Raw genomic sequence first — 15,784 nt, forward strand, 5'->3', positions numbered from 1 at the left:
TCTCCTCTCATCTTCCAATCTCCTTTCTCCCTCTCATCACCACTTTGGGCTTGTCCGTTCTCCACGGGGTAACTGTTGAAGGAGTCAGTGGAGTCCACTTTGTTTCTGATGACTCTTTTGAAATTTCTCCTGTGCTCCCTCTACGAGCTTATGCACATGTAAGATGAACCTCCCTCTCTTTGAAGTCTCCTTGATCTTGCACAGGCCACTCTCATGGCACCACTAACCATACGTTGCTTGTTTAACTTCCTACATCTCTCCTGCCCGCATTTAGAGCTTTAGCCTTCTTGGTATTCCCAGTACCTACACAGTGGCTCATGGATAGTGGGAATTTAGTAACTCCTCATTGAATAAATCAGTGACTTGGCACCAACGAGAAGCAGCCCATTCCTCAATAAGTGGACTTCCCTGACTGGGTTTCTCATTCTGTCACCCATTCTCCTCCTTCCACTACAGCAGTATCAGCACACACAGCATGAATTCTGAGCTCAGCCACCAGAGTGAAAGGGAGAAAAAGAAAAGCTATTCATTAAATGTGTTTTGGGGAGAATTATTTTTTCCCCTAGTTGATTACAGAAATGGCTCCAGATAAAGTTAAGGAAGCTTCTAGTTAAGCCGCAAGAGGACTCTCCTACTCTCACAGATGCCTGGGCCTGTGCAATTACAGATGACGGGCGTGGAGGAGTTTCTCCAATGAGACCAAGGAGAGGCCCTTCATGCTAACAAGGAGGCAGTGTGGACCCACTCAATGCCATTTCAGGTGGAGCTGCCAGATAAAGTGCACAGCCGCTCACCCTTGCCACTCCTCCCATGCTTTTCAGCTGGGATCTAACCACACTCCTTCATTCAGTCACTCATTTTCTCACCCCCTCGTCCCCTTGCTCTGTTTACTGAGTGTCTATTATGTGCTAGGGGTGTGCTGAGCTCTGGGGAGCCGAAGATAAATACATCCAGTCCTGCAAGAAACATATGATTCAGTTATAGCTATTTATTTAGACAGTTATACCTACAAAATACTGTGACAGAGATATATTCTGAATGCTCTAGAAGAGTCATGGAAGGCTTTCTGGAGGAGGTGATACCTGCATTGTGTCTTCAAGATAAGCAAGCATCGGATCAGAAAAGTCTGCTTCACATTCCCTGAACTAGCCATGTTCTTTCACAGTGTTCCTCAATCCTGGCTGCACGTTAGAATCATCGGGAGACCATAAAACTACAGATGTTTTGGTCCATCTCAGAATCTCTGAGCTTATAGCCCAGACACTAGAATTGTTAAAATGTTTCCCAGGTGGTCTTAATGTGCAGCCAGGGTTGCAAATCCCTTCTGGATCACAACCCCTTCCGTCGTACATGTCATCATCTTTGTCTGGAATCACACACACACACACACACACGCACACACACACACTGCGGTATCCACTTGTGTTTCGGATCTTAGCTCAATGTCACTCATCTAGGTGGCCTTTTCTGAATACACAAAGGGTGTCTAATAATGACAATGGCAAAATGACCACTGAAAATTACAAGTCACTTTGGGCTGAGTGCTCTATAGAAATTAATTTGCTTAATCCTCATACTAATCCTTTTGGGTAGGTGCTATTATTATCACCCCTGTTTGATGGATGGAGTAACCAAGGCACCAGGAGGTTAAATAAACATGCCCAAGATTACACAGAAAATAATCACACAGGAGCCAGTGACACAGGGAGTCCAGCTCCAGGGCCCATCATGCTATGTTGCCTCTCATTAACCCTACTACACCCTGTGTAGACCTGCATGGTTGCTCCTATCCCACAACAGCATGCCTTACATCTGTTCTACCCACCTACTGATGCAAAAGACAGGAGATATCTTCAAATTCACGGGATGTACCTGGAGGATCGGGCTTAGAACTAACCTAATATCCCCTTTATGGGTCATTTTTCCCTTCAGATGCTCAGAGGCTCTTTTCATCAATGTTCAACAACAGTTCCACAAGCTCATCTATTTACATGACTCGGGACCAAGGGTGACGTGGATGGAAGAAACTTCAAGCCTTTCCGAGAGACATTCACCCATTCAAGGAAACTCGAGGGCTTGACTTGGGTTGACAATTACTTTGGGGAACTATTCTATACTTGATGCTATCTGGAGACTCATTTTTCATAGTTGCTTCAACAAATACTTATCGAGCACCTAGTATGTTTTGGTAGCAGGCTGCAAATATAAATAGAACTCAACCTGTTCCAGGCAGGAGCTCATGGCTCAGTGGAGAGGGGAGAAAAGTGCCACAGATCATTTTTCGTCAGTGAGCAATGGCTGGATTAGAGTGCTGCCCCATTGGACAGAGGAGGTCACCGAGAGTCCTCAGGTCCCAGGGTCTCAGCTGGTTCCCTGAGAAGCAAGCATTTGGCTTGGGCCTCGCAGGCTGACTGGGATTATGTGAAGAATGAAAACCAGGTGAGATGGGAGAGTAAGGCAGAGGCAATAGCATGGAGAAGGGCACTGGGTGAGAACACTGCTCTGTCCCGGAAAGGGACTAGAATACTGCCTGTGGAGGAGGGCCGGAGCGGGCGAGAGGAGCATCACACTCTCATTGCTTTGATGGCCATCGCTAGCAATCAGGCCCTCTTGTGGGTGAATGGGATCCACTTTACACAGGACAGTGCGAGTTGTCATGTGTTTGGTTTCCGTGCCCACTGCAGCCTGCTTTGTGTGGGATGTCGTGCAAAACAAAAGACGAATCAGGGAAGGCCTCTGCCACTGAGGAAGCTGCATTTACAGAAGAGATCCCTGTAAGCAGAGCAACCCTACGATGTATCCAGGTCCCTCTGGGCCTATGGGCCTCCATATTCGAGGAGAGGATCTTGAAAGCAAGCAGGCATTGCTGCCAAGGCCCTGATCCTCAGTAGGGATGCTCTGGAATGCAGCCAGGGCTCCCGCAGCTGGGGAGGGTCACACTGGGGAAGGGAAGTCCAGGCTGGGAAGAGTCCGACTCAGTGCCCAACCTCACAGTATAGCGAAGGAGCCCAAGGATGGATGGAAACAGGAAGGGCGCCCTCTAGTGGAGTTTCCGAGTTTGGACACTATTCCAACCGTGGTTCGGAAGTACCAGTTGCACTGTCTCCTGGGGACGTGTTACAAATGCAGAACCTTCTGCCCCAGCCGGGATCAAACCAGAATTTGCATTTTAACAAGATCCCCAGGCAATTCATATGCACGTTAAAGTTTGAGAAATTCTAAAATTAGAGTGAGAAATGGATGGTACTCAAAGGAGTTGCCTCCAGCTGAGCTCCGTGGCTCCCTAGCTACCCTGGGAGGGTTCTAAATAATCAGAGCTCTGAGTCTCCCTCTAGAGTTTGTGCTGAAAAGGAATAGTGCCAGGGACTGTGGCTGGCCAGGGAGAAAGAGGCCTCAGTGATCACGGGGGACAGTCACTCTCTAAAACTTTAGTTTCCTCTGCTAGGAAACAAGGCTAATAAAATCTACATCTAGGACCAAAACCAGGATTCAGGGAGAAGGCCTGTAATGTCCTTATCAATGGGATCATCCTCTTGAACTACCTCAAAAAGATGTTTTCATGCTTAAATGAAATAATTTAAAAACTCTCTGGCAAGAGGATTGGAAAAAATAAACAAGTAAGCAAAACAAGCAAAAACCGGGCTGCCTCCAATGGGTGGCCGTTCATTCATGCCTGATAATCTGTTTTTAGTGTTTTAGTATTTCCTGCAGGAGGGCGCAGTTCAGGGAAAGACCATACAACAATTGGAAGCTCCCAGAAGTTTATGGGGGCAACCAGGGAAGAACCTTTTGAATGATAAGAAACCCTATCTTGCTGTATTTTAAAAGAAAATTGGCAATTGCTTTCCGGGAGATACTCAGCATGAGGTGGACCTGTTTGCTGTTCCAAAGTACGCATCTGAACCTTTCCATCCACTGCAGAGAGCACACCCCATCCCTCTACTAATCAGGCTACACAGCAGGGATCCTCATCATCTGCTCTAACTCAACTTTTCAGCCCGGCCCCCCACAACCAGCTTCACATACTCCCCGCTGCAGCCATCGCGGGCCCCAAGCGCCGCCGGGGCTCCGTCAGGTCGCATCTTACCCTGGGCTTTGCGTGGCTGTTGCCTCCGTGTTCTTCTCCGTGTTCTCCCTCCTTCACGCTGACCTCACACAGAGCCTGCCGCACCCCTCCCGTGCTCTCACAGCCCCCTCGCCCTACTCTCCCCGGTCTAGCGCTGACCCTATTGGCAACTTCTGCCTTATGTGTGAACAAATCTGTTTCGCACTAGGCTGCTAGTCCTGGGAAGGTCTCTATTTGCTGTATTCCCAGCAAATAGAGTGGCTGGCACAGAGTAGGTGCTTAATCTATGTTTATACGATTCACGTGGGGTAAAGATGCATCTGCACTGCTCTATCACGTAGAGCTCTATGTTCACAAATTGTCTGAAATCACCTGAAACCCCATCCACCCCCGAGATGGGCGCATTCGCGACCCTGTGGGGTTGGCCACTAGGTGGCGATGTTCTGCCTCTAAACGCTCTGCCAGCTGTGGGCGCGCCTTTCGGAGGCGTTGGGGAGGGGGCTTTGTTTCTTCCACTTCAAGCACCAGGCTGCCCTTTAGCAAACCACGGAGCAGACTGACGCCAACCTTACTCCCCCTTTCCCTCCCTGTCTCCCAGCCGCATCCCTGCAGCAGGCAGCTAATTTGATTGCTTTCTACCACATAAAACCTGGGGCAACACTATTGCTCAAAACCGGGGGCAGCATCCCTGCAGCTCCGGGCAGGAGCCAAAACAGGAAGGCAACCCGTTGGCCCTTCATGAGATATATCTGACAGACGCATTGGCAGCCTGGGTTCTCACCTGGACCCCTGCAGGCTCCAGATGCATCAATATTGCAGTGGCTTGCGAACGGCCTTGGGTTCAGACCCCGGGCTCACCCCTTGGTGGTTCAGGGACTTTAAGGAAGCCACACTCCTCTGTGTCCACTTATGGTAAAATGAATGGGGGACATATTTGTGCATCCCCCTGCACTCGCAGGTCTGCTGTGAGGGCAGTGCCCGGTTCATCACAGGTGGGGAGCCGGCATCCAGTACATGGAAGTTGGCACTGTCATTATTTTTGCTGTAAATACCATTAACCACTGTTTCCTGCCTTGAGATGCACTCTCTTTCCCTCCTTTTTCCACACAGCCCACAATGAGCTTGTCACCCTCCTTCTTCATGGCTCTCACTAACCCGGGAAGTTACACCAAGCTCTGTACCGTGCAGGGCAAGCAGGCCCCTTCATCGTTAGCCCAGGCTCCACCCAGAGCCTCAGTCACCCCACTGCCTCCCTTTCCAGGATCCCTGCTCACTGACCCACAAGTACAGCCTTGCACCCTCTGCCTCCAGCTTCCATTGACTGGACTGCCCCTGCACAAAAGGTCAGGCTCCCTCATTCCCTCGAGGCTTGGCTCCAACGCAGCCTCCTCTCTGGGGTCCACTAGCATCTGCCTCCTCACAGACAGAGTTAGCATCAGCGACACATCCTCCTGGGGTCCCACGGCCACGCACGTATCTGTGTCCCATCTGCAACCCCCACAGGCCTGTGAGGCCCGTCCATCAGGAGAGGGTTACCAAGCGGCGGTGGGACTGTGTGCACATGCAAGCTCGTCTCATTCCGTAATAGCTCCTTTACACATGGGGAACCAGCCACCAAGAGGGAACATGGCCCGCCCAAACTGGACAGCCAGCCTGGCACATTCAGGACTACACCCTGCAGTCCAGCAAAAGTTGACTCAAACCATTACGCAGGAAAGACGGTGAGTGTGGTGACAAATAGATGCCAATCTGCTCTTCAACCCGACCTGGTGAACTGTGAATTGGAAAGCTGACTGTGTGTGTTTTTCTTTTTTTTTAATTGCTAAAACTAAATACCTGATAACTTACAGATTAAAGCCATTTCTCCTTGGAGGCTGAACTGTGCCTCCCACGAGCCCACTTCTCTGGTCTGGAGCTGGGGCCCCACCAGGCCTGGAAGGAGAGGCCAGCTCTGCAGAGCAGACACCGTGAGCCTGGCACTCAGCAGGGTCCTTTCACGGGCTCTCGTGGTTCCTCCAACAACCCCAATATGTGATGAGGAATACAAGGCCCTAAAGGCTGAGCAACGTCCATGATCATGCAGCTGATGTGCAGAAGGGCTGGAGCCTGGACCTGAGCCCAGGCCAGTGTGGCTGTGAAGCCTGTGGGCCCTTTCCACAGTGGCACTGCCTCATGTGCACTCAGGGGAAGAGCGGAGAGCTGCCCCCATCTGGAGCCTTACGGCCTGTGGTCTGCTTAGCCATCCACTGGGTGCACTGCCTTTACTGTGTCCAGGCCTAGGGAGTGTCCGCTCCCACGTGTTGGCCTCCAGGTCTTTTGCCAGCCTCATCTTTCCCTTACACAGTCTGTAAACGGACTCCTGTGTTACTCACATGTAGCCTGCCGCCCCAACTTTTTATGATGGGCAGTGCCTCTATTATCTGTACAGGTAAGTACCCCCTTCCTCGAGGCTCATATCAAATGGAACCTCCCCCATAGACCCTTCCCTAATGCCCCCCCTCAGTACCCAATGCCCAACTCTGCATCCTGCCCTCTCACAGGCATCTTCTGTCCGTCCACCATAACTCTGAGTTTTGCTAACTTGATGACATGGTCTGAGGCTGGGCGTCTCAACCCTGGCTGCACGTTATACTCATCTGGGGAGCTTTCCTTTTTTTTAAATTTTTTTCTTCCAGTTTTATGAAGATATAATTGACCTACAACATTGTGTACCTTTAAGGTGTACAACATGATTTGATTTGCGTATATATTGTAAAATGTTCACCACAATAAGGTTAATTAACACATCTATCACCTCACATAGTTACAAGTTTTTTATCTTGTGATGAGAACTTTTAAGATCTAGTCTGTGAGCTACTTTCAAATATACAATACAGTATTGTTAACTGTAGTCACCGTGCTGTACATTACATCCTCAGAACTTATATTAAACTGGAAGTTTGTACCTTTGACCACTTTCACCCATTTTCCCCACCCTGACTCCTCACCTCTGGCAACCACCAATCTGATCTCTGTTTCTATGAGTTTGTTTTTTTTGATTCCACATATAAGTGATATCATACAGTATTTGTCTTTCTTTGTCTGACGTATTTTACTTAGCATAATGCCCTCAAGGTCCATCCATGTTGTCCCAAATGGCAGGCTTTCCTTCTTTTTTATGGCTGGATAATATTCCATTGTCTGTGTGTGTGTGTGTGTGTGTGTGTGTGTGTGTATGTACACCACAATTTCTTTATCCATTCATCCATCAATGGACACTTGGGTTGTTTCCATGTCTTGGCTATTGTAAATAATGCTGCAATGAACATAGGGGTGCAGATATCTTTTCGAGATAGTAATTTCGTTTCCTTCAGATACATCAACAGAGTGGAATTGCTGGATCATATGGTATTTCTATTTTTAATTTTTTGAGGAACCTCCATACTGTTTTCCATAGTGGCTGTACCAGTTTACATTCCCACCACAGTGCACAAGGGTTCCTTCCCTTTTGTCCATCCTCACCAGCATTTGTTGTCTCTTGTTTTTTTTTGATGACAGACATTCTAACAGGTGTGAGGTGATATCTCAGTGTAGTTTTGATTCATCTGGGGAGCTTTTAATGAAAATATGAATACCTGAGCTCCACCCCTAGATATTCTGTTTCAACCAACTTTGGTGGGACCCAGGCAAGGGTGTATTTTTAAAGCTCCAAATGTCTTTCTACTGTGCAGCCAGAGTTGAGAAACACTGGTTTAAAAGACAGAGATGTCAGTTTGCAATGAGACAGCCTCACGAGTCCTGCTTCTGGCATTGATTAGCTGTGTCACCCACCTGAGCTACCATGTTCCCTTCCATCTCAATTTGCCTCTCGTTATAGAAGGATAATAGTACCAAGCCAGACCATCCAACGCAATGGGATGTGAGAGTGTTCCAGAGACTGTAAATAACAATAATATGCATTTGCCAGGTATTTATTAAGCACATATTCTCAATACCTGCTTGATGAATTTTTGGCAAATGCACATTACTGTTTTCCTCCTCACCATCATCGTCATTGAAGCTAGCCTCCTGCCATATCTGAAGCCATCTGAGCACAGATGGAAGGTCTCTAACCCCCCCTTTAAATGGATGGGAAATGGACAAATGAATAAATGTAGTACGAGCTCTAGGGACACAGAGACCTGTTACCTTGTTTAGTTTCTCCAAAATATCTAGCACAGAGCTGGACACACAGTAGCAGTCTAAAAGACACTTAATGATTTAGGGTAATGGGATATAAGATTATTTCTTCAGTTTAAGATCTAGAGTGAGGTTACAAGTCCTGTCTTCCATCTCTGATTTCTATATCAAACAAGCAATTATGTTTGCCCTGTCTAACTACTGCCATTCAAACCCCAGGAGTTGGTTCTCTAATTACCTGTAGCTCTGAGCACAGCTGAGAAAGCGTTTCTTCAACAGCAAGGGACTCTAGGGAGAAAAAAGTGCAATTGAATGGACACACACTGAAATCTAGCAGTTGGTTTCAAGTTGGCGTTAAAGAAACACAGCTCATGAGGACTCTCCTTCTACCTAGTTGAACTGCCTAAAGGGGTTTATAAAGAAAGAGGATAAACCTGATTTGCAGACCTGTGACTTCACACTTGATAAAGGTTAACATCGTCTCATGGATGCATTTCTGAGAAACAGTAGATCCCCACATTCATATAGCACTTTGAGCAGTTCAAAGTGATCCCACATTCTTTTCTGCTTTTGCGGGTACATGTGTGCACACACACATATGTATGACACATATGGGACATGGATTTGTACCTCCATCATACAGGTGAATGATCGGAAGTCCAGAGAGATGGACTGGCTCCACTGACTGCCTGGCTCCACTGACTCTGGTATTAGTGATCATCACAACCCTCCATGCCACCCAAAGAGGAGTCTGCAGTCCTGCCATCCCAGCAGCAGAAGCCTGATGGCCTCTGGCCATTTGTGACTTACTGTTCACAGTTTTGCCTGTTTTTGAACTTTCCTCTAGTTCCATGATGTGTGGTCAGTGGTTTGCAGTTGGCCACAGCATGGTCTCTAATACAGCTTTGTTGTTGTCCAGGTGAGTGGAAGCAATCTCTCCACACCTTACAATCCTCGATAACAGTCTGATGAGCACACATCTATCCACCCGGCAGCTCTACTCAGGTCTGTGTAACGCACCAGGCATAATGGACTTTTGTCATACTGATCACTGCTGTGTGCTTGCTGTCTGACACAAAGTCTGGCACACAGTAGATCTCAATAAAAATATGATACTGAGTGAATGAACACATAAACTCAGTTCCTTTGGGTAAAAAGAAGGCAAGAAGCCAACTGCTACTGCACCATCTCCACTCTCCCTTCGAGCTCTGTACACTGGCTCTGATCTGTGCATATCTTTATTGCAGGCGTAACATTTGAATCTGAAAAAAATGCAACTCCACAAATGTGCGATTCAAAGAGTAGTGCCTGAGCCCAGGACCTGTTTGGGGTGTTAGAGCTGATAAAGCTAGATGGTAAGATGCACCAGAATTCAGTTCATCAACAACACTGCACCTCCTCCTTCACCCTACATCCCAGGCACTGCATATGGGGGATCTGAGGGGGCTCTGCTCTCAAATACCCCAAGTCTAGCAGGGAAGAGAAACATGCAAAGGAATCATTGTTATGTGGTGTGTTCAGTGCAGTAACGGACAGTGTACAAGGCCATAATACCGCCAAAGCCATGATTATCTCAGCAGGTGAGGACTAGGGGACAGGGAGGGAAGTTGAGGCACCCAGCTGGATTCTGTTGTTAACCTTGAATACCAGGCTAAGGACTTGGCCTCTGTTCTAGGGGCAAAGGGGCCTCATTAGAGGACTTGGAGCAGAACCATGATGCATCTCCTGCAGTAGGTGAATGTGACATGATATAAACGACCCTGCCCCGGGAGTCACTGCAGGATCTCTGTACTCCTGTCATGGTTCTGCCACATATTGCTATGTGACCCTAAGTCACCTCTCAGCTTTGGTTCCACCGTCTGTCAATCAAGAAGGATTCAGGCCGAATGATCTCCATGACGTCTGATGATGTGCAAGAAGCAATATATCCACAGAAAACGAAATATAATGAATGGCTACTAAGGGGTTTCTATAATCATCCAAATTAAAAAATAGATATGAAGTTCTTTTTTAGGATTGTTTTACACACTTGTAAGTTGTAATCCCATAACTACAGCCTAATTAAGAAAAGGCTATAAACAAGCATTTTCCCTTAGAAAGCAGCTTAACATTATGCACCAGTAGCACCAGGTGTGTAGTACGTGTCCCATAAATGCTTGGTGGATGAATGAATGAGAGAATGAATGTGCCTTAAGGTGCTCCTGTCTTTTCTTCCTGCATTTGCTCATCCAGCATTGTCTCCTGCTAGAATGACATAGGGTACAGAAAAACCTACCTGAAACAGGGCTTGCTCCTGTGACGTTTACAAAAGCAGGCAGACTTTTCTTAAGCCCTAGTCCAAAGGGGAAGGCCGGCTGCTGGGATGGGGTTTATCCCCTGCGCCCAGCCCCTTACCCAGCTCCATGTGTGGCAGCTCTGGGATGTCCCTCATGATGACCAGGAAGTAGGCACGGAGTCCCCGGTAGGCGTGTAAGAGCAGGAAGCACAGCTCCCGGTGCCACTTGTAAGCGTGCTGCATGCAGTTCTCGGAGGGCACGTAAAAGCTCCCCTGCAGGGGGAATGAGAAACAAAAGCTGAGAGAGTTTAGAAAGACTGTCACACACGGCCTGGTCCTTAGTTCAAGATTCCAAGAAAAGAGAGAGTGTGAGTCTTCCCTAGCCCTCTGTGCGGGAAAACCATTGAAATCTGCCAAGTTTCTGTCCTATCATGTTTAAATTTAAATAATAATAATAATAATAATGATAATAATAAGTGATGATGAAGACGATGATGATGGCACTGACCTCACAGGTTTGTGACAACTGATGACACCCACTTACACACCTCTTTCCCTCAACACCATAAGAAGAGGCCATGGGGACAGACAGAGGTGGGCTCCTTTTCACAGGGAGATAAGGAATTTAGACAAACCCTCCTAGTAGGTGGGTGAGTAGCACATAGTGCTGAAAAGGAGAAAAATACCTTGTTGTAAAATCAAAAGAAGTTGTGGGGTTAAATGATCAATCTTGAGAGTGCATTTTGTAAGAGGCTCTGAATGTGAGCATGCAGTGTCAGAATGTCTGTCTGTTACATTTTGTTTGTAGCTGTAGGATGCATTAAACCAGCAGAATTACACAAATGTGGTTTGTCTGATGAGGAAAAAATACCTAAGTCTACAATTTACTCGGAGATCTAGACATGATGGAAAAGAAGTAACAGGACAGTTCTGACTCTTGCAAATTCAAGAGAGAAGGACGTCTTGGGGTGAATTTCAGGAGGGATTTGTTGTGAGAACAGGGAAAGGAATCCCATGTGGAGAGGCTTGGGCAGCAGAAATAGAGAGGTACTGAGTTGTGCGCTGGAGAATTCCATGGCTGTCTATCTACTGCTCACGTGGCCGTAAGGGGAGGAAGTAAATAACTCTTCATGATCCCGTGCAGCCTTGTCTGTCCTGCTGGAAGGAACTCCAGGTGGAGTGTTGGTGGAATTCCATTCTCTTGGCTTTTGTGAGTTGACTTGTGTATCTGGTGATGTGGCAGCCTCCTGCCTCGTTTGGTTTCTATTTTCCTTGCTGCCATTCAAGAGGGCTGAGTTGGTCAGTGGGGGCAGGACAGGTCTGATGGGGTCAATATCCACCTGCATTTCATCTATGCTCCCAAAGTTGCCATGAAGGCAGACAATGATGGGTGTAATTATATTCACTCTAACCACTGCAACATGATGATTGGGTCACATGTGATGTAAGGTGCTACAAATTAGGAAACCTACATGGGAGTGTCAGGTCTGCTGTCACCTAGTTCTGAGCTAGTCTTAGGTCAGATCCCTAGAAAAGAGACCCAAGACAGAAATATGCCTTCAAGTCATGGGATGTGTGCTCAGGAGCAACACTTTTTGGGAGAGTAGGATAGGACAGAGGAAGGAGTTGCACTGTACTGTCATGCAGTCACAACAGAGACTTTAGTCCAGCCCATGGGGAGCTCTGGACCTGCAGAGCTGTCTGGCCTTGCAGCAGGGGCCAGGTCTTTGTACCCATGCATTGACCAGTACTGGATGTGGGTTACCCCTGCGGAGGAGGTGTGACTTTGGTCAGCAATTCTGTCAGACAGGGCAATCTCCATAAAGGGACTTGGCCAATTGCTGTTGGCCACTATCATCCCTGACAGTGTGAAGAATAAGAGATTCAGGCCTGAAGTTGGGATCTGGACAATGCACCACCACCTCCAGTTGATTAACTGGAGGGACACTCAGCAGCTCCCTTCACTCCTCAGGGCCTCACGTGAAACCTGGCTTTGCATTACAAGGTCACCAGGTCCCTTCTGATTTGAACTTAAGAGAGACATTCAACAAGGTTTGGAATCAAAAGACTTTTCCATTTCATAAGCATAAAATTCAGTCAACTAGAACATCTGTATTCACCAGGCACTCAGGGTAATCCATATATTCCCATTTCTCATCTTTCCTATTATGTTAAGATGAGAAGTCAGTACAGTTGTAGAAAGACTAGCACAGCTTACGTATAGCAGAGTGTGTCAGACTCCCCAGGTCTATGGAGCAAGAAGGAATCCACTGTTTACGAAGCACATAGATATTCGCATCATACTTCATCTCATTTGATCTTCAACAAGCACCATATAAGGCAGATATTCTAACTGTAATTTTAAAAATAGAATATAGATATGGCAAAAATCTCAATATTACCAAAGGAAACAATATAAAGGATCTCATTCCCCAGAGTCCGATAATTTCTTGTAGATCCTTCTAGAAGACTTCCAAATGCATATGCATATGTATATGAACTTAATATATGCATGTGTGTCCTGAAAACACTCAAAGACACACTCTCAAGTTAGAAAATGCTCTGGACATTTCTGTTGCTTGCTTGTATCCTTATCATGCCTTGAAGTTCATTCTAATTAGACCAAATAATAAGTGATAGGAACTCTGATTCCCATTTCATAGATCAAAAGACTGGCTTAAAGAGTCTAATGAGTTGTACAAGGTCAGTCTGCTTTGCCCACAGCAGAAATGAGTCTCAAGTTCAGGTGCTAAGTGAAGGCGGTCCTTTCTCAGTATGCCACATGTACCTCTGTAAACCATGCCTGGCAGAGGACAGATGCTCGACTAGGTCTGCTTGCGTTGGCTGAGGCATTAACTTAAGTCCTGCAGTGCCTCCATTAGCTGTGACTAAGCAGAAATGAAAACAGACAGAGGATTAACAAGGGCATCAGATCCAGGAGCTATGAGTCCCCAGTATGCTCCAAGCAGCCCTAAACCTTCCATTTTCTGGTCCTGCCACCTGCTCATAATAGCATCTTCTTATCACCAAGGCCTCCTTTTGAAAATGCTTCAGGATCCATTAAAGAGGGCAAGGAAACTATGAAGTCTGTTATTAGGTTTGACTTTTAAAATTAGACCCCAACATCACATGGATTTTTCAAGAGAGACATAAAGAAAATGTTGGAGAATCTTCATAAGTCTGATTTAATATGATTATTGAGATAATATGAAGTCAAAATGTGACTCAAAAGAGAAATTCTGAAAAAACATACAGCTGGAGATTATTACAAACAAAACAAAACAAGACGAAATTTGTTCTCCATAAATTACCCAAAAGCACGACTTTTAGAAAGTGAGTGATACGCTGCAGAAAATCCCATTAGCTGGCCCTCCCGGCCTGCTTAGCGAGTGTGGAAGAGCCCATGTACCATCATTAGAGTTGCTTGAAGTAGATTGAAAAGCCTTTCACAATCTCCCCAGCACAAAAAAAGAACACTTTAGCAACCCCCCTTTTTGACAGTCTGGAATGGAAACCCTAAATGATACAATAGGATTCACGCAGGGCAAGCAGAACATTAGGCTGTGCGTGAACTCACAGTGGAAGGCTCCTGGCTGGGGCCCACCCCACAACAGGTACATCATCTGTAGTGGGGGGAGTCATGACGTGGCCTTTCAGGGTTGCTGTGAAGGATTAAACAAAGCCATTCAGGGAAAATGCAGACTTAGGTGATATCCCAGTGTAAGGTCAGTGTGCATTAAAAGAAACTTTACTCAGGACACACCCATTGATGGCTTCTGGGAACATGTCTACGGATTATGTGGCTCAAACATCAACAGCGATCCACTTAGAAACCTAAAAATGGATTTTAACTTAATTGAAGTCCTTTGGGAGCTGTGCAGGGATGTGGTCTGGTTAGAACACAGAATCTGGAGTCTATACCTTGCTCGTGGATCAGCCACTCACTATCAGTGTGACTGAGCTAGTCCCTTAGCATCAGAAGTGTCAGTTTCCTAAGCTGGAAAGTAGGGATAATAATAAAGTCAGAGTGCTTAGTAGAGTGCCTGGTTTATACTAAGTACTTATTAAATGTTAGGAAGTTGTGCTTTTTATTCCATTCATTACCTGACAGAGATAGTGAAGCTTGCTATCAAATCCTACCTTTATATAAATGCCTCTCGAATCCACATCTCTAAATCTAATTCCTGCCCTGGGCTCCAAACTGCTGGTGGAAGCTTACCTGTTGTCGCAAAGGCATCTTAAAACGAGCTTATTACTGTCAATCCTTCTCTTCCTTCTGGTCTTCGTTAGTGGACCCACTTTGCCCAATACCCAAGAAAGTCAGGGAGTGCTCCTAGACTCCAGACTTCTCTCTCACCTCAAGAATCTGTTATAAGTTCTTGGAGGTTTTATCTCTAGAATGCTCTTGCCTCTGCCCTAGTTTGAGTCATCAATATTGCTCACTTGAATTCTTGAAATATCCTTCCAATGGGTTTCGCTGCTCTGGTCTTACCATCCATCTGTGGCGCAGAGTATGAAAGTCAGTTTATAGTGTTACCCCTGTCTACAAGATCAAGATCTAATTCCTTAGCATGGCCTTCAAGGCCTTAAGCCCTGGTCACATTTCCAGGGTCTCTGCTGCCTCCTGTTTCACTCCACGGCTCTATCCACTTTTCTCCTTTGAAGGGCCTATCCCCTTGCTGCCTGAAACTCACCACCAAGACTCAGGTCAAATGCCATCTCCTCTTTGAAGCTTCTCCAACCACTGCCTCCTCTCGGGTCCCTTGCACATTACTCATTAGACCACAATTATTTCTGTATATCTCTCTCGCCAACCCTCTCTGAACACCTTGAGGGTATAAAAAGTGTGTTATTTGTCTTTGAATCTGAAACACCTAGCACATAGAAATTCAATGAATACATAAACTGAATGAATGAATTGTAGCATCCTTTATGGGTCTCAACAACATAGACTTGACAAACATAGGCCTGGATTTAAAGTCAAAACTACCCTCATTTCCCTGTACTTGAGAATGGTGGGGCTTTCACACAGTTTTGGAATTTGGATTTGAATTTGCTGGGTTACCACAATAATCATACTATAGATATTTATGTCCTACATAAAAACACTTTATTTATACTTTATAAGAAATATGTACACAGTCTGAGTTTTATTTGGCATGTGATAAGCATTGATAACTTTTCACTTAATCAAACATGCCTATAAAAGCAAGACATATTTTGGTATAGAAATATCAGTACACCTTTTGTGTTAGAATCATGGGAAAACGCATAAATGGAATTGG

At 46.1% G+C, this 15,784-nt stretch overlaps 1 protein-coding gene across 1 annotated transcript in view; it reads right to left on the reverse strand.

Moving 5' to 3' along the window:
* Window positions 1-15,784, reverse strand: part of FAM135B (family with sequence similarity 135 member B) — a 334,906-nt gene that overhangs the window by 31,283 nt on the left and 287,839 nt on the right. Inside the window, exons 7-8 of the mRNA XM_058564982.1 lie at window positions 10,619-10,772; window positions 8,463-8,512 (exon numbers count right to left, since the gene is read on the reverse strand). Coding sequence (XP_058420965.1) covers window positions 8,463-8,512; window positions 10,619-10,772 — 204 coding nt within the window. The remainder of the gene's footprint in view (window positions 1-8,462; window positions 8,513-10,618; window positions 10,773-15,784) is intronic.

The sequence above is a fragment of the Diceros bicornis genome, chromosome 21 (assembly GCF_020826845.1).
Source record: "Diceros bicornis minor isolate mBicDic1 chromosome 21, mDicBic1.mat.cur, whole genome shotgun sequence".
In the NCBI taxonomy this organism is placed as follows: domain Eukaryota; kingdom Metazoa; phylum Chordata; class Mammalia; order Perissodactyla; family Rhinocerotidae; genus Diceros; species Diceros bicornis.